Here is a 26367-nt window from a genome sequence, read left to right on the forward strand (position 1 = left end):
TCTACATCTATTCTAAACTACTGGGAAACATTGACTAAGATACCAACTTTCTTCTTGGTTATCCTATCTGTGGACTTTTTACTCTTCAATAAGAAAAGGTCAAGAAAGAGAAAGTGAAACCCAAATCACTCAAGATAATGCTAGCAAATGTGATAAAAAGTTTGTTAGGAAAAAAAATCTGAAAATGCAGTTTTAAAAGCATAAATTGGCAAATTAAAGAATATTCCTAAAACTAAAATTTGTTTACATTTGCCAACTTTTAAATATAGTTAGCCCACGGCTCTTTATGCCATTCCCTCAATACCATTCTTTATTCATTGCCACCTCTCCATTAAAAGATACTTTAAAAAAGTACATTTCTACTTGCTTATCTGAAGTCAGTGTATCCAGCTATTCCACTACTATTTTTTTTTAATTTTTAAATGTTTATTAATTTTTTTGAGAGAGAGACAGAGCATGAGTGGGGGAGGGGCAGAGAGAGAGGGAGACACAGAATCTGAAGCAGGCTCCAGGCTCTGAGCTGTCAGCACAGAGCCTGGCATGGGGCTTGAACTCGTGAAACAGGAGAGATCATGACCTGAGCCAAAGACGGCTGCTTAACCGACTGAGCCACCCAGGTGTACCATATTCTACCATTATTTAAAACTCGATTTTAAAGGCAAAACAAAATCTCTCCCCAACAGGTACACTTTGCCAAGTTCCCCCAAAGACACCATAATCCTCCTGGGCCTCTCAGTCGCATAACCATCACAATTTACTTCTTCTGACCCTCATATTCAAATCAGTTATTAAATCCCATGGACACTTTCTCATGGGGAGTCCTACTGTTGTGTAAAGCAAGCACTCAGCACAGTACCTGGCAGGTAGTAAGAGCTTGATAAATGATCACTATCACTGACAAACACACACAGAATAAAAGATCACTCAAACAATCTGGTTTGTGCAACCTACAATCACCTGAGCTTCTTGATGCTGAGACTTGGATTATAGGTGATGCCACAAGTGGTCTGCTGGTCCTCAGAGATCTTCACATCTAGATCCTCCTCCTGCAGCAGTCTCTCAGGATCAGAAGGGAGATCTTTCAAGGACATTATCTCATGAAAAGGAGTAGACACAAATCGAGCTGCTCTGGCAAAGTCGCAAGTGTCTTCTGGGTTAGGGCATATAGTTACATTCCTGAAACCCGTGATAATAGCATCCTCACTCAAGGGCTCAATTCCTGTAAATTCATCCTGAAATAAAAACCACATAAAGTTTAGCTGAAATATTTCAATCAGCATATGGAGCACTCATCGTTTTTACTTAGCGAGACACACGTTAGATAAGTGATTTTCAACATAGGGTACAGAAGTAGCATATCACAATCTCTAGGAAAGACGATTTTAAAAACCACATCATAACATCCGAGGAAAAAGGTTTTGTATCATGAAAACAGCAAACTATGTATTACCAAAAAAATACACTGAGGATTCTCCACACAAAGCAAAAATACTGGACAATGTTTTTTCCCCAACCAATTTCACCTAAGAACTAGAGGAATAATACTTTTCTCCTGACTTTGGCCTAAAAAATGTTCTGATAATCCACTATCCTCCTACGTTTTAAGTCTTCTATGCCAAATGTTGAATTTTAATTTATTTCCTCAGGATAGTTCACGGTCATAGTAGAAAATATGGAAAACAAAGCATAAGGTATAAAAAATGGAAAATATTTAAAATATTCCTTTGCCTTTAAAAGTAATACATGTAGGGGCGCCTGGGTGGCTCAGTTGGTTAAGCGGCCGACTTCGGCTCAGGTCATGATCTCGCGGTCCGTGAGTTTGAGCCCCGCGTCGGGCTCTGTGCTGACAGCTCAGAGCCTGGAGCCTGTTTCGGATTCTGTGTCTCCCTCTCTCTGACCCTCCCCCGTTCATGCTTTGTCTCTCTGTGTCTCAAAAATAAAAACGTTAAAAAAAAAAAAAAAGTAATACATGTAGTGGCACCTGGATGACTCAGTCAGTTAAGCCTCCGACTCTTGGTTTGGGTTCAGGTCATGATCTCACAGTTCGTGGGGTCAAGCCCCGAGTCAGGCTTTGCGCTGTTAGTGCAGAGCCTACTTGGGATTCTCTCTCTCTCTCCCTCTGCCCCTCCCGCACTTGCTAGCTCTCAAAATAAATAAACTTTATGAATAAAAGTAATACATGTATATGGTTTAAAAAATCAACTAGTTTAAAAGGATGTATAGTGAAAAGGTCACCCTCCCTCACTTGACCCCCACACCTCCACTCCAACTACTACTCCCCAGATGCAACTGTTGTTACCATATACATCTGGTAGGTTACGTGCATAAGCATATTCTATACATTTAAAAAAGGAGTTTTACATAAGAGACTCTCAAATACAGAGAACAAACTGAGGGCTGATCGGGACAGGGGTGTGGGGGGGGCAGGGAAAATGGGTGATGGGGATCGAGGAGGGCACTTGTTGGGATGAGCACCGGGTGTTGTATGTAAGTGATGTTTAACGGGACTCTATTCCCAAAGCCAAAAGCACACTGTATACACTGTATGTTAGCTAACTTGACAATAAATTATATAAAACAAACAAACAAACAAACAAACAAACATAAATAAATAAATAAGGGGTTTTAGGGGCACCTGGCTGGCTCAGTTCATGGAGCATGAAACTCCTGGTCTCAGGGTCATGAGTTTGAACCCCACATTGGGCATGGAGCCTACTTAAATAAATTAAAAAGGGGTTCCATAGCAAGTGAAATTACAGCATCTATGCTAGTATATCCTATTATTTCTCATTATACTTTTAGCCTATTTTCTTGCTATTAAAAAGTCTTTAAGGGGTGCCTGGGTGGCTCAGTCGGTTGAGCGTCCGACTTCGGCTCAGGTCATGATCTCGCGGTCCGTGAGTTCCAGCCCCGCGTAGGGCTCTGTGCTGACAGCTCAGAGCCTGGAGCCTGCTTCGGATTCTGTGTCTCCCTCTCTCTCTGACCCTCCCCCGTTCATGCTCTGTCTCTGTCTCAAAAATAAATAAACATTAAAAAAAAAAGTCTTTAAAAACATGAGAGTCACACTGTGGGTCTATCAGAAGTTAACTAACTTTTTTAGATTATTCCCATTTTTTACTATTATAAAAAAACTACTTTAAATATCCCTATACATTTAAATCTTTAGGAACATCTTAGTTTTCTGAGGAGTAATTCCTAAAAGTAGAATTATCAGGTCAAAAAGGCTGTAAGTAGTAAGATTCTTCACACATATTGCCAAGCTGCCTTCAGGGACACTGTATCACTTTATATAACATTTACCTGCAGTATATAAGAGTGCCTATTTCATTTAACTATGAATACTAGATATTAATTTTCTAGATCGTTATGAATTTGACATATACTTTGAATTTCTGATTCAATGTTAGTAAACAGAGGTGAGAGGTACATCTAGACGAAACAATAAATGTAGCTAAAAAATCTTAATTAAGATCAAAGCAAGATAGAGGTCTATGGTCTAGGAATATATTTTATGCAAATACTACTTATATGCCCTATTAGTTTAGATATTTTAAATAGAAGTGTTTTCTTAGGGGAGAAATTCTGGTAGGCATCTATTTTTTTTTTCTTTAATTTAAATTTAAGTTAGTGAACATACAGTGTAGTCTAGTCTTGTTTTCAGCAGTAGAACCCAATGATTCATCTCTTACATACGACACCCAGTGCTCATCCCCAAAAGCGCCCTCCTTAACTTAACGCCCATTTCCCCTTTAGCCCATCCCCCCCCCACCTCCCGTTGGTAGGCACCTATTAACAAAATTCAAGGAAAAGGCTTAAGACAAAAAAATATTAAAATTGACTCCTTTAATAATTCAGTCCATCCCTGAGCACCTGAACCTAGAACCACCGTCTCCAAATCCAGCCGACCTATTCACTGTGTTGTCTGGTGTGTTTCCAGGACACAGTACGTGATGCATCGATCTCCTACATCATTTTCTTTTCATAGCAGTCAGCGGACTAACAGAACTGTTCGGGAAAGTATTTAAAATAAACAAAAATCCCTGCTTGGGCTTTATCCCCGGAAACTCCAATTCAGTACAGATGGAAAGGGGTCTCACCACCTTTAGCCATAAGCAACTGCCTAGGCTTTTCTGGGTTGCTGGACATGTTCTGTATCTTAATCCGGGTAGAGACTGCATGGATATTCACACATGTAAAAATTCATCTAGCTGTATAATTAATATTTGTGCAGTTTATTGGATATAAAATGTACCTTAATAAGTAAGTAAATAAAAAGAAAAACATGTTTAAAAAAGAAAAACATGTTTACCCTGAGGGATTCATTCTTTAGGATATAGAGAACAATTGCTTTAAATCAGAGCTACTGAACACATCTCCCCTTAAAAGTCTTCAGAGAAAACAATCAGTTCTCTTCAACCTCAAGACAAGTTTCCAGATGCTGATTTGAAGAGAGGGATGATTTGCTTCCCTAGAACTTTAATGAAAATGTCAATGACAAAGGTTCTTTGACTTGAATTCTAAGCAGGGTCTTTGTACCCTAAGGATTATCATGTCACTAGTCCATAGTACTTAAAATAAAACATTACTAAAGAAAAATGGTCCACATAACTTCAAATGTCACAAAAAGCATCTTATATAAAAAGAACAAAGATCCTTTGCTATGTTGGTTTAAAAAAATGCTAAAGGCTTTTCAAAGACAGTGATTTTTCTCCCCACTTGAAAAAACTGAGATATAATTTACATACCCAAAAATTCATACCCTTTCAAGTATGTATTCCATGGTATTTAATGTGTTCGCAAGGTTGTGCAACCATCACCACTATCTAACTCCAGAACATTTTCAGCACCCCAAAGAGAAGCCCCGTACCCACTGGCAGTCACACTCCAGCCCCCTCTTTCTAACTCTCTGGAGATTCCTAACCTATTTTCTGTCTTTATGGATTTGCCCATTCTGGATATTTCATACAAATGGAATCATACAATATGTGGTCTTTGTGTTTGACTTCATTCACTGAGCAAAGTGTTCTTTCCTTTTTTTTTTTTTTTTTTTTAAGTTTATTTATTTTGAGAGAGAGTGTATGTGTGCAGGCACAGATGTGAGCAGGGAAGGGGCAGAGAGGGAAGGAGAGACAGAGAATCCCAAGCAGATTGCACACTGTCAGCCCAACTTGGGGCTTATTCCTATGAACTGTGAGATCATGACCCACAAACCATGAAGTCAAGAGTCAGACGCTTAACCAACTGAGCCATCCAGGTGACCCAGCAAAGTGTTTTCAAGGTTCATCTATATCATAAGATTTATCCGTATGGCATTTCTTTTTATGGTTGAATAGTACTCCATTGTATGGATGTACATTTTGTTTATGCATTAGTTGATGGACACTGCACTGTTTGTACTTTTTGGCTACTATAAATAATGTTGCTATGAACATTCATGTACAAGTTTTTTTAATGTAAATATGTTTTTAATTCTCTTAGATATATACCTAGGAGAGAATTGCTGGGTCATACATACGTTAACTGTTTAACATTTTGAGGAACTGCCAAGCTGTTTTCCAAAGTGGCTGTACCATTTTATATTCCTACCAGCATTGTAAGAGGGTTCTCATTCCTCCACATCCTCACCAACACTTATTATTTTCTGTCTTTGATTATAGCCTGCATTGCTACAGATCACAGCATGTGATATAGTATCTCACTGTGGTTTTGATTTGCATTCTCCAATGACTAATGATGTTAAGTGTCTGTTCATATGCTTACATTTTAAGCCAGTGATTTTAATTTTAACCCTAGCTTTGTGAGAATTGAATGAAACAATTCACTAGTTGGTTTATATTAACTTAGGAATATTGCTCCTTACACAAACATCTGGAGGCACATCTTCATTCGAGTTGATGCTTTCTGAAGTTTTGAGAATTGCAAGGGGCCTTCGTTGGGCTAAAACCCGTGGGGGATCTGCAGGAGGACTAGAAAAAGACATTTAACAATTTAATTTACCCCATTTAACAATTAATTTTTCTGTTAAAATAGGTAAGAATAACCCTCATTTGTAATAACAGAAGACTTTTAAGTGTCAAACAAAAAGCTTCAAACCTGTTATTTTTTTTTTCTGAAAGAAGAAACTCATCAAAAATGGAGAAAGGTAGACTGGGACCTAAAGAGAAAGAGAATAGATTTATACTCTTAAGAGTAAACACCTATTCTTCAAGACAACTAGGTCAATTAATATTTCGTGCTATTTGGAAGTAGAAAGGTAATCTTTTATAATGAACAATTTCAAACATATAAAAGTTGAGATCATTTAAAAACAATTATCTAAACATGGCTGATTGTGTTTCATCTTTATTCACTACCACTACCTCCTACTACTACCTCCTAAACCCAACCTCACTCTGGATTATTTTATTTTATTTAAAAAAAAAAATTTTTTTTTTAATTTTTGTTCATTTTTGAGAGAGAGAGAGAGAGAACAAGCATAAGCAGGGGAGGGGCAGAGAGAGAGAGGGAGACAAAGAGAATCTGAAGCAGCTCCAGGCTCCAAGATGTCAGCACAGAGCCCAACGTGGAGCTTGAACCCATGGACCGTGAGATCATGACCTGAGTCGAAGCCGGCCGCTCAACCGACTGAGTCACCCAGGTGCCCCTGCTCTGGATTATTTTATTTTATTATTTATTATTATTTTTTTAAACACTAGGGCTACTTAATTTATTTTTTAAAATTTTCTTAATGTTTATTTTTGAGAGAGAGTATGAGTGTCGGGGTGGGGGGGCAGAGAGCAAGGGAGACAGAGGATCCGAAGTGGGATTTGCGCTGACAGCAGAAAGCCCGATGTGGGGCTTGAACCCACGAACTGTGAGATCATGACCTGAGCTGAAGTCGGACACTTAACCGACTGAGCCACCAAGGCGCCCCTGCTCTGTATTATTTTAAAGCAAATCCAAGATATCACATCATTTCATCTGCAAATATTTCAATATATATTTCTAAAAGAGAGAGGATCTTTCAAAAGGGAATAATCTCAAAACATACCTATAGGATTAAATATTTCTGAGTGTCATATATCCAGTCAGAAGATTCACATTTTACCAAAATTGTTTAGAAAGTTGGGACTGGGAATGCAAAGTGAGATTTATATACTATGGTTGAAATGCCTGTTTTAAAATTTTTTATTTTATTTTAGAGAGAGAGGGAGAGTACTCATGAGTGGGGAGAGGGGCAAAGGGGGAGAGAGAGAATCCCAAGCAAGCAGGCTCTGCACTGTCAGTGTGGAACCCAAGGCGGGGCTCGAACTCATCAACTTTGAGATCACGACCTGAGCTGAAATCGAGTTGGATGCTCAATGAACCGAGCCACCCAGGTGCCCCTTAAATGCCTCTTAAAACACTTTGATTCTATAGGGTTTGTTGGTTGTTTTAGTAATTTTTTGTTCAACTACAATGTTTGCTCTATAATGCTCTATATATTTCGTCAATTACATCCCCTTAAGTTGTTTAACATGTTCCTCCAGGTTTTGTATTTCCTACAAACTGGTGGTTAAAATTAGGGGTTCAATCTGATTCTTTTTTTTTTTAAACTACTTATAGGTGGATATTTATCTTTTACAACTTTTAAACTATTTTTAAGTGAAAAGAGAACAAATGTGAATATAAAATAGCTTTAGTTTTAAACTTTTTTTTCCTTTCTTCCAAAAAACTACTTTCTTGGCTGCTGGATCCTACTGATAGCTCAGTATACACTAGCTAAGGTGGAATATTATTTGGTAGTTAATACAAATTTAAATTTACATTTAAGCATTTCAAAGCATTGAGGAATCTTACCAAAACAAAAAACACTCTCTTAAATGTCTATCCTATCCTAAATCATATGCTTATAACTGAATTCCATGGTTCCCTCTGTTTTATTACAATTCCCTTTACCATAATTAAGAAAAATATATACTACATATTACATAATGTGTTTGTTATCACCAAGTTTTTCATGAGATTATCAAATACAACTCACCTTTAGAATGAGGTTGCTCTTGCCAAATGTTTTCTGCAAGTGAAGTCTCCCTGGAAAGAAACTTGTTTTAAAACATGTGCTAAGTACCCACAGAAAGAATTATCTTAAAAGTCCAAAAGGGGTTTTCATCAAATATAATCCTCACTCTACGATAGAGAAAATATTCTGATACTGTCTATCCAAATTCTTTAAGAAGATAAAACCTTCAGTCATTAAAAATGTTATACAAGTATATTTGATAATGGATATCATAACATTAACAGTGTAAATCGATTACAAAATAGTAAACTCTCATTTTCATCAAACAAAACAAAAACAGAACACAGAAGGATATACTTATGTTAATAGTAATCTCTTGGTGGTAGAAATGGGTGGTTTTATCTTTTAAAAATTATATTTGATTGTTTAAGAAACATACTATTTTTTTAATGGAAAAAAGTCTGTACCCTGTCTTCCTTCATCAGCATCAGAGCTTATGTTGTGACAAAGACTTGCAAAAGTTACGTCTTGATAGTATGAAAGACTTCAAGTCACTAGAGTCAAAGATTGGTTCTAAATGGCCTCCTATAAGCATTATCCCATCCGCCAATGCGGTCCTACCTGGCACAAGAGTTTACTGGACAAACAGAATTGGATAGAGTCATTCCTGGTATTTCCTGAGACTCTGATGCAATTTGCAGTTCAGCTGTTTCCTTCGTAGGCATCTTCTCTTCTTGCTATTTGCATTAAACACACAAAATCAATGTGTCTCTCCTACCTACAAAATTCTACCTATTTTCAAGCGTTAGCTCCGAAATTAGGTTTACCATACTCTTCCCCTAGATATCCACTAACCATATACAATATCTATACTATAAAACTTCTTTCCAATAATTTACGTTCCTAGTATAAACTGGTTCTGTTTTACTCAACTGGGCAGCGCCAAGATTTACTAAATTTCTTTGGGTAACCCCATTCAGGGGAACATGACTAGAACAAAAAGCTAAAGGTCAGAAACTACAAAATAATAGTTTAGAGTGTAACTAAGAAGTCAATAAATTGTCACTTCTAGTGACACAATTTCCATTTGCAGTCTTCATCTGTTATATTACTTTCCTGATGGACTTAATTGCTACTAATAGCTATGAAACTACCAGAAACTGAATGGATTTGGGAGGACTTTTACCTTCTGTGCTTTTATATTGTTTAAATTTGTTTCAATAAGCATAGTTTTCTATATTAAAAAAAAAAGAGAGAAATGACCTGATCACCCGTTCTTTCTTGCTGAGTAGTTTGAATTTCTTTTAGCTTCTTTTCCATCTCTTCAATCTGTTTCTGCATTTCTGCTCTCTTCTCTGCACTGGTCAGTAGCTCAGCTAGAAAGGGTAAGGTTGGCTGATGCATTATTCCTCATAGCAATTTATTGTCAAAAACTGTCTTTGGAGCTCATGGCCTCAACAAACATACTAATATTACAGATAATAATATAGATGGAACAAAGTCCTCTAATTGAGGTCTAGGTCTCTGTTCATTCATTTACTTAGTCAATAAAAACCAGAATATTTGTGATGTGCCAAGCACAACTCTGAGCATTTATATTTCAGTGGTGCATAATACAAAGTCCTTGGTCATGTGACACTAACATCCAACCTAAGGGGACACACACACACACACACACACACACAAATTAACAAGAAAATCAGTGTTAAAAATAAAATGAAATAGGTGATGTGAGAATGTGTGACTGAGTAGGGGGATGGAGGTCAGGAGCTACTTAAGACCGGTAAGCAGGGAAGGGACACCTGGGTGGCTCAGTCGGTTAAGCATCAGACTTTGGCTCAGGTCCTGATCTTGCAGTTCACGAGTTCAAGCTCCATGTAGGGCTCTGTGCGGACAGCTCAGAGCCTAGAGCCTGCTTCGGATTTTGTGTCTCCCCCTCTCTCTGCTCCTCCCCGGCTTGTGCTCTCTCTTTCTCTCTCTCAAAAATAAATAAACATTAGAAAAAAAAAAAAAAACAGTAAGCAGGGAAGATCATTTTAATATTATAAAATGCTCATCTGCTGTGAGCAAAATGGACTATGGTAAGGCCAGAATGAGCGCAGAAAGTCTAGTTGCAGTAGTCTACCCAAAAGATGGTGGTTTGGATTAATAATGAGAATGGTAAAAAAAATTTTAAAAAAAATAATGAGAATGGTGATAAAGATGTGGGAATATTTTGGTGGTAAAGTTGATAGGCTTACCCATTAGATGTCGGGGAATGGTACGGAAAGAGGGATCAGAGATGACTTCTGGTTTTTTTTGGCTTCAACCATCTGGGTGCATGGTGTTGCCTTTTACTGAAATGGGGATGCCTATGGTATGTGTACACACATACTGTGTGTACACATGCTGGGGTGTAGTTTGTGGCAGAAATCAATAATTCTGTTCTGGCTATGTTGAGATTAAAATGTCTATTAGAATAGCCAATAGATACAAGCAACTAAATAGGAGTCTGGAGTTCAGGTGAAATGTCAGGGATGGAGATATAAATTTGAGAGTCCACGGCTTGTAAATAGTATTTAATACATTACTTACTGATACCTGTAGAAAGAAAGGATAACTGGAATATTCCAAGACTCTATCCTGGGCCTCAAGAAGAGGTCTCTGATGAGAAGAATAGCAGTAAAGGAAACTGAGAGGGAATACACACCAAGGAAAAAGCCAAGAGAAGCATTTCATAAAGAAGTAGTTCATCAACTGTGTCAAATGAAGGCAAAAGGTCAATAAATAAAGATCAAGACTGAGAAATGGCCACTGGACTTAGCAAAAAAAAAAAAGGTTTCTGGTTACCATGATCAGAGCTGCTTCACTCGAATAGAGGGAATGCTTGAGAAAATAATGGGCAGTTAAGAAGAAATTCTTCTGTGAACTAGATTAATACACATACCTTCCCTTCGCTCTTTTAATTTCTTCCGGAAAACTTCAGCCCGGATCTCTTCAAAGGAGAACTCCCCTACTCCTGCATAGATCTTCTCCTTACAATACATCATCTTCTCTTTCTTCTCCTGAGACTCTTGCTGATGGCTTTGAACTCTTTGCAGAAGATCTCCTTCTTCCTTTCCAGGTTTTCTTGTGCTTAGAATGTGGTTTATACTGGGTTCAATTTTACATGGTGTCCTAAGGAAGCAAAATAATTATTATTCACCATACAGATCAAATGAATTATTTCTTTTATGTCTTGACAGAACATAGAAACGATGTCAGTGGCACGACTATGTATAATTGATTTCAAAAAATAAAAACAAAGAAGATTGAGGAAAAAGGCTAAAAAATAATTCACACAGGTCATCAACAATTATGTTCTGAGTACTACAATGTTATGATGAGGCAGGAAATTAACCATAAGGGTAATCAAATAGGTTATATACCTTATAGGTGAAAATAAATGTGAATATCATATCTTAATCAAACCCAATGAATGAGGGATATCTGGGTAACTCAGTCAGTTGAGCGTCTAACTCTTGATTTCAGTTCAGGTCATGATCTCATGGTTCATGGGGCTGAGCCCCGCATCTGGCTCTGTGCACTGTGAGTGCAGAGTCTGCTTGGGATTCTCTCTCCCCCTCTCTCTCTGCCCCTTTGCTGCTAGCAGGCATGCACTCTCTCTCTCACAAAATAACTTAAAAAAAAAAAAAAAAAAAAACTTAAAATAAAATAAACTTAAAAAAAAACCCAAATGAAAGAAAGTTAACCTCTACATTACAGCCCATTTTCTACTGTTTCACACCAAAAACAGTTAGTTAGGAATACAGCATTTAGGGAATTAATAATGTGAAGTTCAAGGTTCTCAGCTGAGGGGGAGAAAATGAGAGCACTAATATAGGTTTGAAAAGAATGAAGCATAAAGTACTTCACACAAAATGGGGCAGACGTTCTCAATTCTGGCTATGGATCAGAATCACTTATATACCTTTTATTTCCTTATATGCCTTTTTACAACTAAAGATATCTGATCCCTACACCAGATCCACTAAATCAGAACCTTTAATGCTAGGGTCCAAGCATCTACATACTTAAAAGGCTTCCTCAACTTGTTCAATCTGATAAAGGACATCTACAAAAACCCCACACAAACATCATACTTAATAATGAAAGACTGAATGCTTCTCCCCTAAGATCAGGAACAAGATAAGAAGGTCCATTCTTGCCACTTCTATTCAAAACTGTACTGGAAGTTCTAGCCAGGGCAATTAGGTTAAAAAAAAAAAAAAAAAAAAAAAAAGAAAGCAGAGAGAAAGAAAGAGAGAAAGAAAGAAAAAAGAAAGAAAGAAGGCATCCAAATGGGATAAGAAGTAAAATGGTCTCTACTTGCAGATAACATGATCTTACATATAGAAAATCCTAAGAATCTATCATAAAAATTATTAGAGCTAATAATGAGTTCACCAAAGAAGCAGAATATAAAATTAATATATAAAAATCAATTGTATTTTATACAATGAACAATCTGAAAATGAAATTAAGAGAACATTTGTATTTACAATAGCACCAAAAGAATGAAGTATTTCAGAATAATTTTTAAAAAAGAAATGTGACTAGACACCAAAAAAATATACAGATGGCAAGCAAGCACATAAAAGATGCTCAATCATATATTATCAGGGAATTACAAATTAAAACAATAACGAGATACCACAACATATCTATTAGAATGGTTAAAATCTAAAATACTGACAACACCAAATGCTGACAAGGATGTGGAGGATTAGGAACTATCATACCACTGCTGGTATGAATGAATGCAAAATGGTACAGCCACTTTGGAAGATAGTTTGGCACTTTCTTACAAAGATAAACTTAGTCTTAAAATCGAATCCAGCTATATGAGTTGAAAATTTATGTCTATATAAAACTCTGCACTCAAGTATTTATAGTAACTTTATTCATAATTGCCAAAATTGGAAGCAAGCAAGATGTCTTCCCACAAATGGATAAATATCCATACAATGGAATATCATTCAGCACTAAAAATAAATGAGCTATTATGCCACAAAAAGACATGAAGAAACCTTAAATTCTTATTACTGAGAAAAGCCAGTCTGGAAAGCTTACATACTGTTTTTTTTTTCCAACTATAGGACTTCTGGGAAAAGGCGGAACTATAAAGACAATTTATTTTTTTAATTTTTTTTTTTAATTTTATTTTTTTAACGTTTATTTATTTTTGAGACAGAGAGAGACAGAGCATGAACGGGGGAGGGGCAGAGAGAGAGGGAGACACAGAATCTGAAGCAGGCTCCAGGCTCTGAGCCATCAGCCCAGAGCCTGACTCGGAGCTCGAACTCAACGGACCGTGAGATCGTGACCTGAGTTGAAGTTGGACGCTTAACCTACTGAGCCACCCAGGCGCCCCTATAAAGACAATTTAAAGATCAGTGGTTGCCAGGGAGTTGAGGGAGGGATAAATGAACTACTGGAATGCAGGGAAGTTTTAGGGCAGTGAAACTACTCATGTGACACTGTAATGATGGACACATGAAAAACCCATAGAACTGTAGAACACACTGGAGTGAGTACTAATAAACTATAAACTTTAGTTAATAATGTATCAATATTGGTGCGTCAATTACAACAAATGAATCACACTGATGCAAGATGTTAATAGGTAGAATTGTGTGCAGGGTTGAGGAGGAAGTACATGGGAATGCTGTACAATTTTTCTATAAATCTAAGACAGCTCAAAAAATAACACCTACTTATTTTTTTAAAAAGTGTAAAACTTTGGGGCACGTGGGTGGCTCAGTCAGTTTAGAGTCCAATTTCAGCTCAGGTCATGATCTCGCAGTTTGTGAGTTCAAGCCCCACAATTGGGCTTGCTGCTGTCAGCACAGAGCCTACTTTGGATCCTCTGTCCCCTCTCTCTGCCCCTCTCCCACGTGTGCTGTCTCAAAAATAAATAAACATTTAAAAAATAAAAAAAATAATAAATAAAAAGTGTAAAATTTTATTCTGAAAACTATGAAACACTGTTGAAAGAAATGAAAGAAGATATAAATAAGAGATATACCATGTCCATGGGTCTGAAGATTTAATATTATTAAGATGGCAATATTCATTAAATTGATCTACAGATTCAGAGCACAATCTGTATCACAATCCCAGCTGGCTATTTTGCAGAAATTACCAAGATGATCCTAAAATTCAAATGGAATTGCAAGGGGACCAGAATGGTCAAAACAATCTTTAAAAAAAAAAAAAGAATAAGGGGGAGCCTGGGTGGCTCACTCAGTCGGTTAAGTGCTGGACTTCGGCTCAGGTCATGATCTCACAGTTCGTGGGTTTTGAGCCCCACGTCGGGCTCTGGGATGCCAGCTCAGAGCCTGGAGCCTGTTTTGGATTCTGTATCTCCCTCTCTCTCTGTCCCTCCCCCACTTGCTCTCTTATCTCTCTCTCTCTCTCTCTCTCTCTCTCTCTCAAAAATAAATAAATAAACATTAAAAAAAAAAAAAAGAAGAAAGAAAACAAAATGTGTCTGGTTACTTTCATCTCCACAAAGAAGGAAATGCTCTTGGGAACCAAGATAGGTGTCCCTGCTCACTGTTAATAATTTCCACCTCAAAATGTCTGGAAATCAAACTCACATAACTGGCTGTTGTGCAGTTTCTTCAACATATGGAGTAAAACTGGGAAGCAGAGAAGGTACTGCTGTCACAGAAGCCGTACTGCCACGAGTCTGGCGATGCAGAAGAAAATGAAAATTACCATAGTGTTCCATTCTAACACAATATATACAGACCATGCCTAATTATTCAAGAGGAATTAAAAGAGATGCTGAAACTACTTCTCTACTCAAAATGTGAAGTCTGTGTTATGTGTGCAAATACACTGGATCCAAAAGTCCTTACCCTGTATTCCAAAGGCCTGCCTGTGTTCCATGGGCCTGCTTGCAGCTCGTTCTCCTTGGCCCTGGACACAGGGCGTGCTATCCACGGCTGAGCTGTAGGCTTAGACAACTCTGCTCTAGAGGCTTCATCAGCATTTTCATCAAAAATAGTAACTCTGGAATTACTTTGCATCTGTTGAGGAACTGGATTTTGGAGTCCTCTGTTCTGGTTTGCAGCTAGGAGAAAAACATTAAAACTTTAAGTAAAATCTTTAATTATCAATCTAGATGCCAGATAAAGTATACCCAATCATTCCTCAAATCAAGGCGATTACTTCTACTACCATAGAAACAAAGAGATTTTTTAAAATAATATTTTAAAACCTTAAATGAATCGAATTACTGACTTTTGAATCCATTCTGTTTGTTACTTATACTGTCCCTCCTTTCCCTCACTTCCAATCTTTTATTCATAGATATTTTAAAAAGTTCTACCTCTTCCTTCAGTCACCATTCTAACATTGTCTAGTTTTCTCAGAGATTAACCTAACCTAAATTGTCATTTTTCAATTTAAAATTTTTCTCTCAATGCAAATAAGCTGCAATGTGCTGAATCTAGAGAAGATAAATTAGCCCATTTATTAGTGGTGCTGTCTGTTATGGGGTTCTTTATTACAACCAAGCTTCAGTATGATCTGGACGAAATATTCTTTAGGTCTATATACTCCCTATACACTAATTCTAGGATACATTTTGAATAATGGTAAGTTAATACCAGGAAAGGAGTTAGAGATTTTTCAAAATTCTGGTCTATAGGTCTAACTGCTATAAATGTAGTAAAAGCTTATTGCTCTCTATACTTTCTGCCCAATTTTGCTGTAAATCTAAAACTTCCCTAAACGTAGTGAATTTAAAAAAAAAAAAAAAAAAAAAAAAAGCCCATGGTTAATCATCTTTACGTGCACAAAGGAGAGTCTAATTTCTGGCCCCCCAAAAGCTCGAAGACCATATTAACACATTCTCTGAGGCTTTGGTTTTATGTAAGTTTAATTTGACAATACTAGCTATATTATTGAATATCTTCTTTCAACTAACAACTCAAGTTCAGAAACTCTTGATGCTTCCTATATATTAGGTTTTTCTTAATTAAGACACAAAATTGCTGACATGTTTTGGTTTTACTGCATACTGTAATCTCAGCTCTCTGAAGACTTCCTTCTTTTTGCTACCTAGTATTCAGAAAACTAGGACAGTATCCACATATATATTTATACGTTATCTCTTTACATAATTTGCCCACCACCCGAGACTAAGAGCTTCCCATAATAACACTTAACAAACTTACCCTTGAGAGCACCTCCTACACGGCTGATTGGAGCTCTAGCTGTCTTTTTCCCTTTGCTTTTTAGTTCAGCCAGTGTGCTTCGTTGTGGTACAGAAGATCCAAATACTTCCTCTTCCTCTTCTTTCTCAAGTGCCAACACAGTTTGCCGAGACACTCGAGCTTGAAATTGTCTAAAGTAAGAGAATGGACAATTAACCCTTGGGGAGATGAACACTACTCACAGAATCAAATATCTAACTTGTTAAAACAAGGGAGAAGAAATATAGAGGAATAGCCCACAGAAAATGTTTATTATGTCAGAAATAAAGAAAGCTACCTTGAAATCAGAGAGAAGGTTTGGAATAGAACGGTTTAGCCTCCCCTTTAAATGTCCAAGTTTGACCAATTAGCATACTCTGAAGCGCACCATTAGGTTGATCTGAGGATCAGAGCAGGGTGACTAAGATTAAAGAATTTATTAAAATCAGAGTTCCCCATCAACATTTTATTACAAAGCTTACACTTACAAATTATTGCAAGTGTAAATGAACACCCATATACTCCTCACCTAGATTCACCAACTGTTAACATCTTGCCACATCTATTTTGTCACTGTCTATGTCTCTTTCTCTCTCTATGCACACTCTCCCCTCTATACCATTTTTTCCTAAACCATATCAAATGAATATGTATCCCACATGACATTTTACTTTAGCAAAGCTGGCAGAAGTTTGAAGATTAAACTTCCTGTCCTGCTGCCAAAGCCTTAAGTATTATCAAAAGAGTTTTTAAAAAGAAAAAATAAAAAAACAAAAAATATAGAATAAACTGAGAGTACTGGCCAAAATGGAGTAAGGCCATGGTAGCCTCTCTCTCACTGGGTAGAATTTAAAACTCTAAACAAACTACAAAAAAAGCAACTGAGGCTTCTGCAAAGTAAACAAAAGCAAGTGGACTGTAGAGAGGAGTCAAACTTGAAGAAACAACCCACACAGGGTTGTTTCCTGTTTTTTTTTTTTTCTTCTTCTTTTTTCTCTTGTGGTTTAAAATTGTTGCCATGATGGTGTGGGAAGCAAAAACCTCATCTTTCTGGCCAGAATACTTGGAAAAGGGGACTCTGCGGGCCAATGAATGTGGGAGAGATATTAGAGAGGATGAACTTAAGAAGGGGATCTCCTAATTCTCTACATGAATTGGCACAAGCCCTGGACTCAGTTCTGAGCTATGTATGCACAGGGCAGGCCCCAAGCAGCACAGAAAAGGCTTTGAGGACTGAACTCTGATATAAACCATGACCCAAGACCTAGACTAACTCCTGAGCAGCCTACATATGGGATAGACCCAAAGGTCTTGAAAACTGAACTAACAATGGAACCACTATCTACATAAGAAAGAACTTAGGATATCTGAAGGTTGGTTGCCTTCTAAGACAAAAGTATCAACGTTCTCCAGAGAATATCAATCAACAGAACTCAGAGTCTAATAACATAGTATCGGGATCAATGTCCAGGATATAATCCAAAATTACCTGACAGACCAAGAACCAGTAAAATGTGATCAATTCTCAAAGGAAAAGGCAAGCAACACATATCAATATCAAGATAACCTAGGTGCTGGGAATTTTCACATAGAGATTTAAAAGCAGTTATTATAACAATGCTCCATGAGATAAAGGTAAAAATATTTGAAAGGAATAAAAAAACAGAAGTTCTCAGCAGAGACACAGAAACTATAAAAAAGAATCAAAAGGAGAATTTAGACCTGAAAAACACATTATGTGAAATAAAAAAATTACTGGATGGACTCAATATCAGACTGGAGATGGCTGAGGAAGGAGTAAATGAACCTGAAGACAAATCAATAAAAACTAGCCACTCTGAAGAACAGAAAGAAAAAAGGTTAAAAAATTAAAAACTAAAACAACAAAAAAGACAGTTTCAGGGACCTATGGAACAATATCAAAAGGTCTAATATATGTGTAATTGAAGTCCCAGAAAAAGAGATATAGTAAGTACAGAAAAAACATTTTTAAAGAAGGGCTAAAAATTTTTTAAATTTTGTAAAAGGCATACATTTATAAATTCAAAAAGCTCAGTAAACCCCAAATGGATTAAATGCAAGGGTAATCACACCTAGACACACCATAATCAAATTTCTGAATAATAATGTTAAAACCAAAAATCTTAAATGCACCCAGAGAAAATCAACACAATACATATAGAGAAGGAACCAATCAAATGACCACAGATTTCTCATCAGAAATCATGCAGTCCAGAAGACAGTGCAACAACATCTTTAAAATACCAAAAGAAAAGAACTGTTGACCCAGAATTCTACATCCATTGAAAATATCCTTTAAGGGGCGCCTGGGTGGCTTGGTCGGTTAAGCGTCCGACTTCGGTTCAGGTCATGATCTCACAGCCTGTGAGTTTGAGCCCCGCGTCGGGCTCTGTGCTGACTGCTCAGAGCCTGCAGCCTGTTTCAGATTCCGTGTCTCCCTCTCTCTCCGCCCCTCTCCTGTTCATGCTCTGTCTCCTCTGTCTCAAAAATAAATAAACGTTGAAAAAAAATTAAAAAAAAAAAAAAAAAAGGAAAATATCCTTTAGGAATTAAAATGAAATGAAGACATTCTTAGATGAAGAAAAACTAAGGGAATTTATTGGCCATAGGCTCACTCTAAATGAATGGCCAAACATCTTTAGGCTAAAGAGAAATTATACTAGAGGAGAACTTGGGACTTCAGGAATGAAGAAAGAGAAATGATACATACAAAAGACCATTTTCCTCCAAAGTTCTTTAAAATATGTAAGGCTGTTGAAAGCAAAAATTATAACATTGTCTAGTGGGGTTTTCAGTGTATTTAGATGTAATAATACACATGACGAGTGTATCAAAAAAGTAGGGAAGATAAAGGGACCTATATGGTTATAAAGCTTCTATATTTTACTTGAAGTGGTAATATATTACCTCTGAGTAGACTATTAGAGGTTACGCATGTTTATAATATACCCTGGAGCAACCACTAAAAAAATAGTAACGGACAAAAAAGCCAATAAAATAAATTAAAATGAAATATTAAAAAATATTCAGACAGGGGCGCCTGGGTGGCTCAGTCGGTTGAGCGTCCAACTTCGGCTCAGGTCACGATCTAGCGGTCCATGAGTTCGAGCCCCGCGTCAGGCTCTGGGCTGATGGCTCGGAGCCTGGAGCCTGCTTCCGATTCTGTGTCTCCCTCTCTCTCTGCCCCTCCCCCGTTCATGCTCTGTCTCTCTCTGTCCCAAAAATAAATAAACGTTAAAAAAAAAAAATTTAAAAAAAAAATATTCAGACAATCCAAAAGAAGGCAGGAAATGGGCAATAGAGGAAGGAATAAAAGAGAACAAATTGGAAACAAATAATAAAATAATAAATCTAAATCCAAAAAAATTAATAATTAAAGTAAATGTTCTAAACACACCATTTAAAAACAGACACTGTGAGAGCTGAGAAGCAAGACTCAACTATTTGCTGTGTGTAAGAAACCCACTTTAAATAAAAAGACATAGATAAGATAAAAATTAAAGAAAATCCATACAAAAGCCTGTATCATGAATGTTTGCAGCAGTATTTCACAAAAGCCAAAAAATGGAAACTATCTAAATTCTCATTAATGAATGAATGGATAAACAAAATCTGGTCTATCCACAGAATGACATATTACTGAGCAATAAAAAGGAATAAAATATTAATATACAATACAACTATGTTCATCAATGATGAATATACTGGGATGAACCTTCAAAAGATTAGGCTAAGTGAAAGAAGCCAGTCACAAAAGACTACATAATGCAGGATTCCATTTATGTGCAATGCCTACAATAGGCAAACCTAGAGACAGAAAGCAGGTAAGTGGTTGCCTGGAAGTGGGTGAGAGGGAATAGGGAGTGACTACAAATGAGTATGGGGTTCATGCTGGGGTGTTAAAAATGTTCTAAAATTAGATTGTGGTGATGGTCACACAACTCTAAAACTGTTAAAAAAAAAAAAAAAGAAAAGAAAGAGAAATGATATATCATATAAACAAAAGAAAGCCAGAGTAGCTATATTAATATCAGACCAAGAAGACTTCAAAGTGTATATAACCAAGGATAAAGATACTGTAGTTATTATATCATGATAAAGGGATCAATTCTAAATATGTATCCTTCAGAACTTCGAAATATATAAAGCAAAAAAATGGGACTTAAAGAAGAGACAAATTCACAATAAAAGGGAATTCAAAATTCTTCTCTGAGTAACAGATAGAATAAGTAGAAAATCAGCAAGGAAACAGAAGACCACAACAGACCTAAATAACATTTAAAAAACATTACATTGCCAAACAGCACAAAACACATATTTTTCAAGTGTCCATGGAATATTCACCAATGACAGACCATATTCTGGGCCATACGACAAAACTTAATAAATTTTAAAAAACTGAAAACATACAAATTATGTTCTCTAACCATAATGGAATTAAACTAGAAATCAATAACAGAGAGACATCTGAAAAATCTCTGAATATTTCTTAATTAAATTTATATACTTTTAAATAACCCACAGGTCAAAGGGACAACATAAGGGAAATCAGAAATTTTTGAGCTGAGTGAAAATAAAAATATAGTATTGTATCAAAATTTGTGGGGGATAGCTAAAGCAGTGCTTGAAAAGAAATTTTTTATATTAGAAAAGAAAGATCTATATCAGTTGATCTAACTTGTCACCTTATACTAGAAAAAGAGCAAGTTAAACTCAAAGAAAGCACAAAGAAGGAAATAATAAAGAGGAGAAATTAATAAAAATAAGAAGAGAAAGCTAATTGAGAAAAAGCAATAAAACCAAAGCTGGTTCTCTAAAAAGATCAATAAAATCGATAAACTTCTAGCCAGACTAGGAGAAAAAGGAGAAGACACAATTACCAATATCAGGAATGAAAGAGGGGAGGTCACTACATAACCTACAGGCATTAAAAGGAAAATAAAGGAATACTATAAACAACTCTATGCTCATAAACTCATAGATGAAACGAATCAATTCCTCAAACACAAATACTACCATGGGGTGCCTGGGTGGCTCAGTCAGTTAAGCATGCCACTTCGGCTCAGGTCACAATCTCACCATTTGAGAGTTTGAGCCCCCCACATCAGGCTCTGCACTGCTCTCTGCCCCTCCCCCCCCAAAACACTTTCAAAGCTTACCCAAAGAAATCAAAGATCTAAATAAAAGGAGAACTATACCAAATTCATGCTCAATACTAATCAAAATCCCAGAAAGCGGATTCTAAAATTTGTACAGAAAGTCAAAGGAACTCTAGTTATTTATTTATTTAAAAAAAAATTTTTTTAATGTTTGTTTATTTTTGAGAGAGAGAGAGACAGAGCATAAGCAGGGGAGGGGCAGAGAGAGAGGGAGACACAGAATCCAAAGCAGGCTCCAGGCCCTGAGCTGTCAGCACAGAGCCCGACACGGGGCTCGAATTCACAAACCATGAGATCATGACCTGAGCCAAAGTCCTATGCTCAACCGACTGAGCCACCCAGGCGCCCCTAGGAACTCTAGCTAAAAAGAAGCTAAAAGAAGAACAAAGTTGGAGGTCTCCTGTTATTTGATTTCTAGACTTACAAATAAAGCTACAGTAATCTAGATGCTGTGATATACACTAATGAATACATAGATCAAAAGAACAAAATAGAGAAACGGAAATAACTGCACAAACATAATTTTTTAATGTCAAATATAAGTTTTTTAAATGTTTACTTATTTGAGAGAGAGCGTGCACATGCATGCACACTGGAGCACAAGCAGGGAAGGGGCAGAGGGAAAGAGAGAATCGCAAGCAGGCTCTGCACTGCCAGCACAGAGTGCTATGTAGGGCTCCATCCCACAAACAGTGAAATCATGACCCTAGCCAAAGTGGAACATTTAACCGGCTGAGCCACCCTGGCACCCCTCAAATATGATTACGACACAGGTGCAAAGTCAATTCAATGGAGAAAGTCTTTTCAACAAGGGGCACAAGAACAAATGGAGGTTCATATGCAAAAAAAGAATCTTGATCAATACCTTATACAAAAATTAACTCAAAATGGATCAGAGATCTGTATGTAAAAACTATAAGAATTTCAAGATGAAAATAAACTATGGGACTACATCAAAATAAAAAGCTTTTGCACAGCAAAGGAAACCATCAAAAAACAAAAAGGCAACCTATTGAATGGGAGAAGACATTTGCAAATGACATCTCCAATAAAGGGTTAATATCCAAAATATATACAAAAATTTATAGAACTCAATACCAAAAAAACAAACATTCTGATTTTAAAATGGGCATAGGACCTGAATAGACATTTTTCCAAAGATATATAGATGGCCAACAGACACATGGAAAGACGGTCAACATCACTCAGCATCAGAAAAAATGCAAATCAGGGGCGCCTGGGTGGTTCAGTTGGTTAAGCGTCTGACTTCGGCTGAGGGCATGATCTCACGGTTCGTGAGTTCGAGCCACGAGCCTGCTCTGTGCTGACAGCTCAGAGCCTGAAGCCTGCTTCAGACTCTGTCTATGTCTCTGTCTCTCTCTCTGCCCTTCCTCCGCTCATGCTGTCTCTCAAAAATAAATAGACAAAAAAAAAAAAAAAAGAAAAATGCAAATCAAAACCACAATGAGATATCACCTGACACTTGTCAGAATGGCTAAATTCAAAAAGACAAGAAATAAAAGTGTTGATGACAATGTGGAGAAAAAGGAACCCTCCCACACTGTTGGTGGGAATGTAAATAAGTATAGCCACTGTGGAAAACATTATGGAAGTTCCTCAAAAAATTAACCGCAAAAATGCCATACAGTCCAATAATTTCACTTCTGGGTGTTTATTTACCCAAAGGAAATGAAAATATTAATTCGAAAGGATATATGCACACCTATGTTTATTGCAGCATTATTTACAATAGCCAAGATATAGAAGGCAACCTAAATGTCTATTGATAGACAAATAGATAAGGAAGATAAGGTATATATATATATATATATATATATATATATATATATATATATATGCATAATGGATTGCACAGCCATAAAAAAGCATGATGGTGCCACTGATACAACATGGATGGACCTACAGCCTATTATGCTAAGTGATCTAAGTCAGACTGAGAAAGAGAAATACTGTATGATTCCACTCATGTGGAATCTAAAAGAAAAAAAAAAGAACAATTAAACAAATAGAATCAGGCCTATAAATACAGAGAACAAACTGATGACTGCCAGAGGAGGGAGTTGGGGGAAAGGGGGAAATGGGCAAATGGGTGAGAGGGAGACACAGGCTTCCAGTTATGTAATGAATAAGTCATGGGAATAAAAGGTACAGCATAAGAAATACAGTCAATACTATTATAATGGCTTTGTATGGAGAGCTACGGTAACTACTTGCAGTGAGCACAGCATAAGGTATAAATCTGTCCTATGTTATACACCTGAAACTAATGTAACATTGTGCATCAACTATATTCAAATAAAAAAAAATTTTTTTTAAACTTCAAGATGAAAACTTAGGAGAAAATCTTTGCAACTTTTTGCTAAACAGAGCTCTCAGACATACCAAGAGCATGATCCATACAAAAAAAAATTTTATTTTATTTTATTTTATTTTAAATAATTGATTTTAGAATTCTCCGAAATTAAAAACTTTTGTTCTATAAAACACCGTTAAGAAAAAACATAGTCAACAGTTAATCTGGGAGAAAAGATTTACAAGTCACATATCTAACAAAAGACTGGTATTCAGACTATACATATAAAATCCATCTTTAAAGTAGAACCAATTTAATAACTGAAATGCATTATATGCTAAATGAAAGCAGACACACTCAAAAGGCCACACATACTATATGATGCAATGTATATGATATCATGGAAAAGGCAAAACTACTGGGCTGGAAAACACATCAGTGGTTACCAGGGATTGGGAGTGAGCCTAAGTGTTGAACTACAAAGGGAGAGCATAAAGAAATTCTATGGAGCAATGGAACTATCGGATATTTTGGTCACAGTAATGGTTACATGTCCCTATTCGATTGTGAAAACTATACACCAAACAAATTTTACTATATGTTAAATAAAAAATATTTAAATAGATCTTTTAAAAAATTAAATAGTAACTAAGTAAACTTGCCATGGGGAGCATTTTATTCAGATGCAAAAACAACTATTTATATTTATTAGTTTTAAAGAGTAAAGACAAGTTCCAGAGAAGTTTACCGGTGCTGTGACTGCAGTCGTTCCAGTGGCTCAGCCTTCTGTTGAATCCCTTCCTGAAATATCTTATCTGCTTTCTTAAAGTTTTCTCTAGCTTCATATTCTTCAGCCCATGAGATATAGAACTGAGCAAGTGAAACACCAATCCCTTGGTTGTGTAAGTAACTGTACATATCCAGAGGCTCATTGCATAAATGCCCCTGTAACAAATTAAAAGCATTAAGAGTTAACCAATTTCTATTCATTTACTGTCTATTATGTGCTAAAAAAATCACTGGCATTACTATATGTAGTTTCTGCATTGAAAAAATATGTATTTATTATAATATAACGTTATAAGGGCCATACTGGTAAGACCTAAAAAGTAGACAGAAGAGATTAAGTTGTAAGAAAAAGGGATGAGAAGACTTCAAGAAGGTATGACATTTGAGTGTGGCCCTCAAGGAGGAATAGACTTATATCTGGTAGAAAATGGCAATGGAAAGGCATTCCAGACAGAGAAAATAGTATAAGCAAAGACATAGAAGACTAAAAGTTTGTGGGGATCAGACAAGACAGGAGTTTGGGAAAAAAAGGTGTGACAGGTCTTAAATGTCAAGCTAATCGATTTTAAATTTACCTGATACCCAATGCATGTGTGTTCCCGTGGGAGAACTCTAAGCAAAGGAATGATATGGTCAAATCTGCATTTTACAAGCGATCTTTTAAGACCAACTATAATGCAGACAATTCTAGTAGTAAGAAGGTGGGGGAACATGTCAATAAAAATCCTGTACCATTAACAGTTTGACATATTTTCTTCAGTCTTTTTTTCCCTTAAGGAAAAAAAAGGAACATATATCATTTTAAATAGCATAAAAGGATTTTTATCATTTATAAAATTTTAATCATAAGGAAATTTTAATTCCACTTAGCAGTTCAGGGTTCATTTTTCCATGCTTCTGCTTACTCTTTATCACTTTCAGATGGATGAATAATGTTCTATCTAGTAATCTTCCATCATTTAACCATTCCCCTATTTTTTGGATATACAGCTTCTACTTTACCCAGATAGAAAATAATTCTATGACAAATATCTTTTTTTAAAATATTTTCTTTTAAGTCTATTTGAGAGACAGAGAGAGTGAGAGAGAGAGTGAGTGAGTGAGAGAGAGAGAGAGAGAGAGAGCATATGCAATTGGGAGAGGGGCAGAGAGAGAGAGGGAGAGAGAGAATCCCAAGCAGGCTCTGCACTGCCAGCACAGAGCCTGATGTGGGGCCTGAACCAACAAACCATGAGACCATGACCTGAGCTGAAATTAAGAGTCAGAGGCTTAACTGACTGAGCCCCCATACCCACTGGGTACCCCTGTAACAAATATCTTCATGCACACCACCTTTCATGTTTTATATTATTCCCTTAAGATAAATATCTAGAAGTAGAACTATGTTAAAAAGTAACAAATTGCTTTCTAAAAGGGTTATACAAATTCAAAATGCTAGTAATTATTCCCAAATACTAATTTCACAGAAAATACCTATTTTAAGTTTCTAATTTCATATAAAAATGGCATTTCAGTGTTCTAATTAGGAGTTCTTACACTACTAAGGAGGCTAACATTTTCTCCTGTTTATTTACTAAATATAGTTTCTCTCATCTCTCCTGATTGTCTGGCCTAGGTTAAGTCCTCCTCATTCTATGTATTCCCTTCTACACAACTCGATACTTCTCTCTTTCTCTTTTGTGACAATTAAATGCTTAACATCTGTCTTTCCCAATAAAGTAGGCTCCACAAAGGCACAAAACATTGCTATCCACTATATCTCCAGTTCCTAACCAGGGTCTGGTAGAAAAAGGTTGAATAAATGAAATGCTCCACTTATATCTTTGACAAAAACAATTAATATTTCATAGTTTAATTTTGTAGTAAGTCAGTAAATGG

General features: G+C 36.5%; 1 protein-coding gene across 1 annotated transcript in view; it reads right to left on the reverse strand.

Moving 5' to 3' along the window:
• The window catches only part of BUB1B (BUB1 mitotic checkpoint serine/threonine kinase B), a 50422-nt gene that overhangs the window by 10113 nt on the left and 13942 nt on the right, over positions 1-26367 (reverse strand). The window contains exons 5-15 of the mRNA XM_007081652.3: positions 24449-24645; positions 16189-16358; positions 14866-15080; positions 14602-14693; positions 10908-11137; positions 9245-9357; positions 8603-8718; positions 8003-8052; positions 6094-6154; positions 5861-5966; positions 958-1232 (exon numbers count right to left, since the gene is read on the reverse strand). Of these exons, the coding sequence (XP_007081714.2) occupies positions 958-1232; positions 5861-5966; positions 6094-6154; positions 8003-8052; positions 8603-8718; positions 9245-9357; positions 10908-11137; positions 14602-14693; positions 14866-15080; positions 16189-16358; positions 24449-24645 (1625 nt within the window). The remainder of the gene's footprint in view (positions 1-957; positions 1233-5860; positions 5967-6093; positions 6155-8002; positions 8053-8602; positions 8719-9244; positions 9358-10907; positions 11138-14601; positions 14694-14865; positions 15081-16188; positions 16359-24448; positions 24646-26367) is intronic.

This window comes from Panthera tigris, chromosome B3, assembly GCF_018350195.1.
Source record: "Panthera tigris isolate Pti1 chromosome B3, P.tigris_Pti1_mat1.1, whole genome shotgun sequence".
NCBI classification, from domain to species: Eukaryota; Metazoa; Chordata; class Mammalia; order Carnivora; family Felidae; genus Panthera; species Panthera tigris.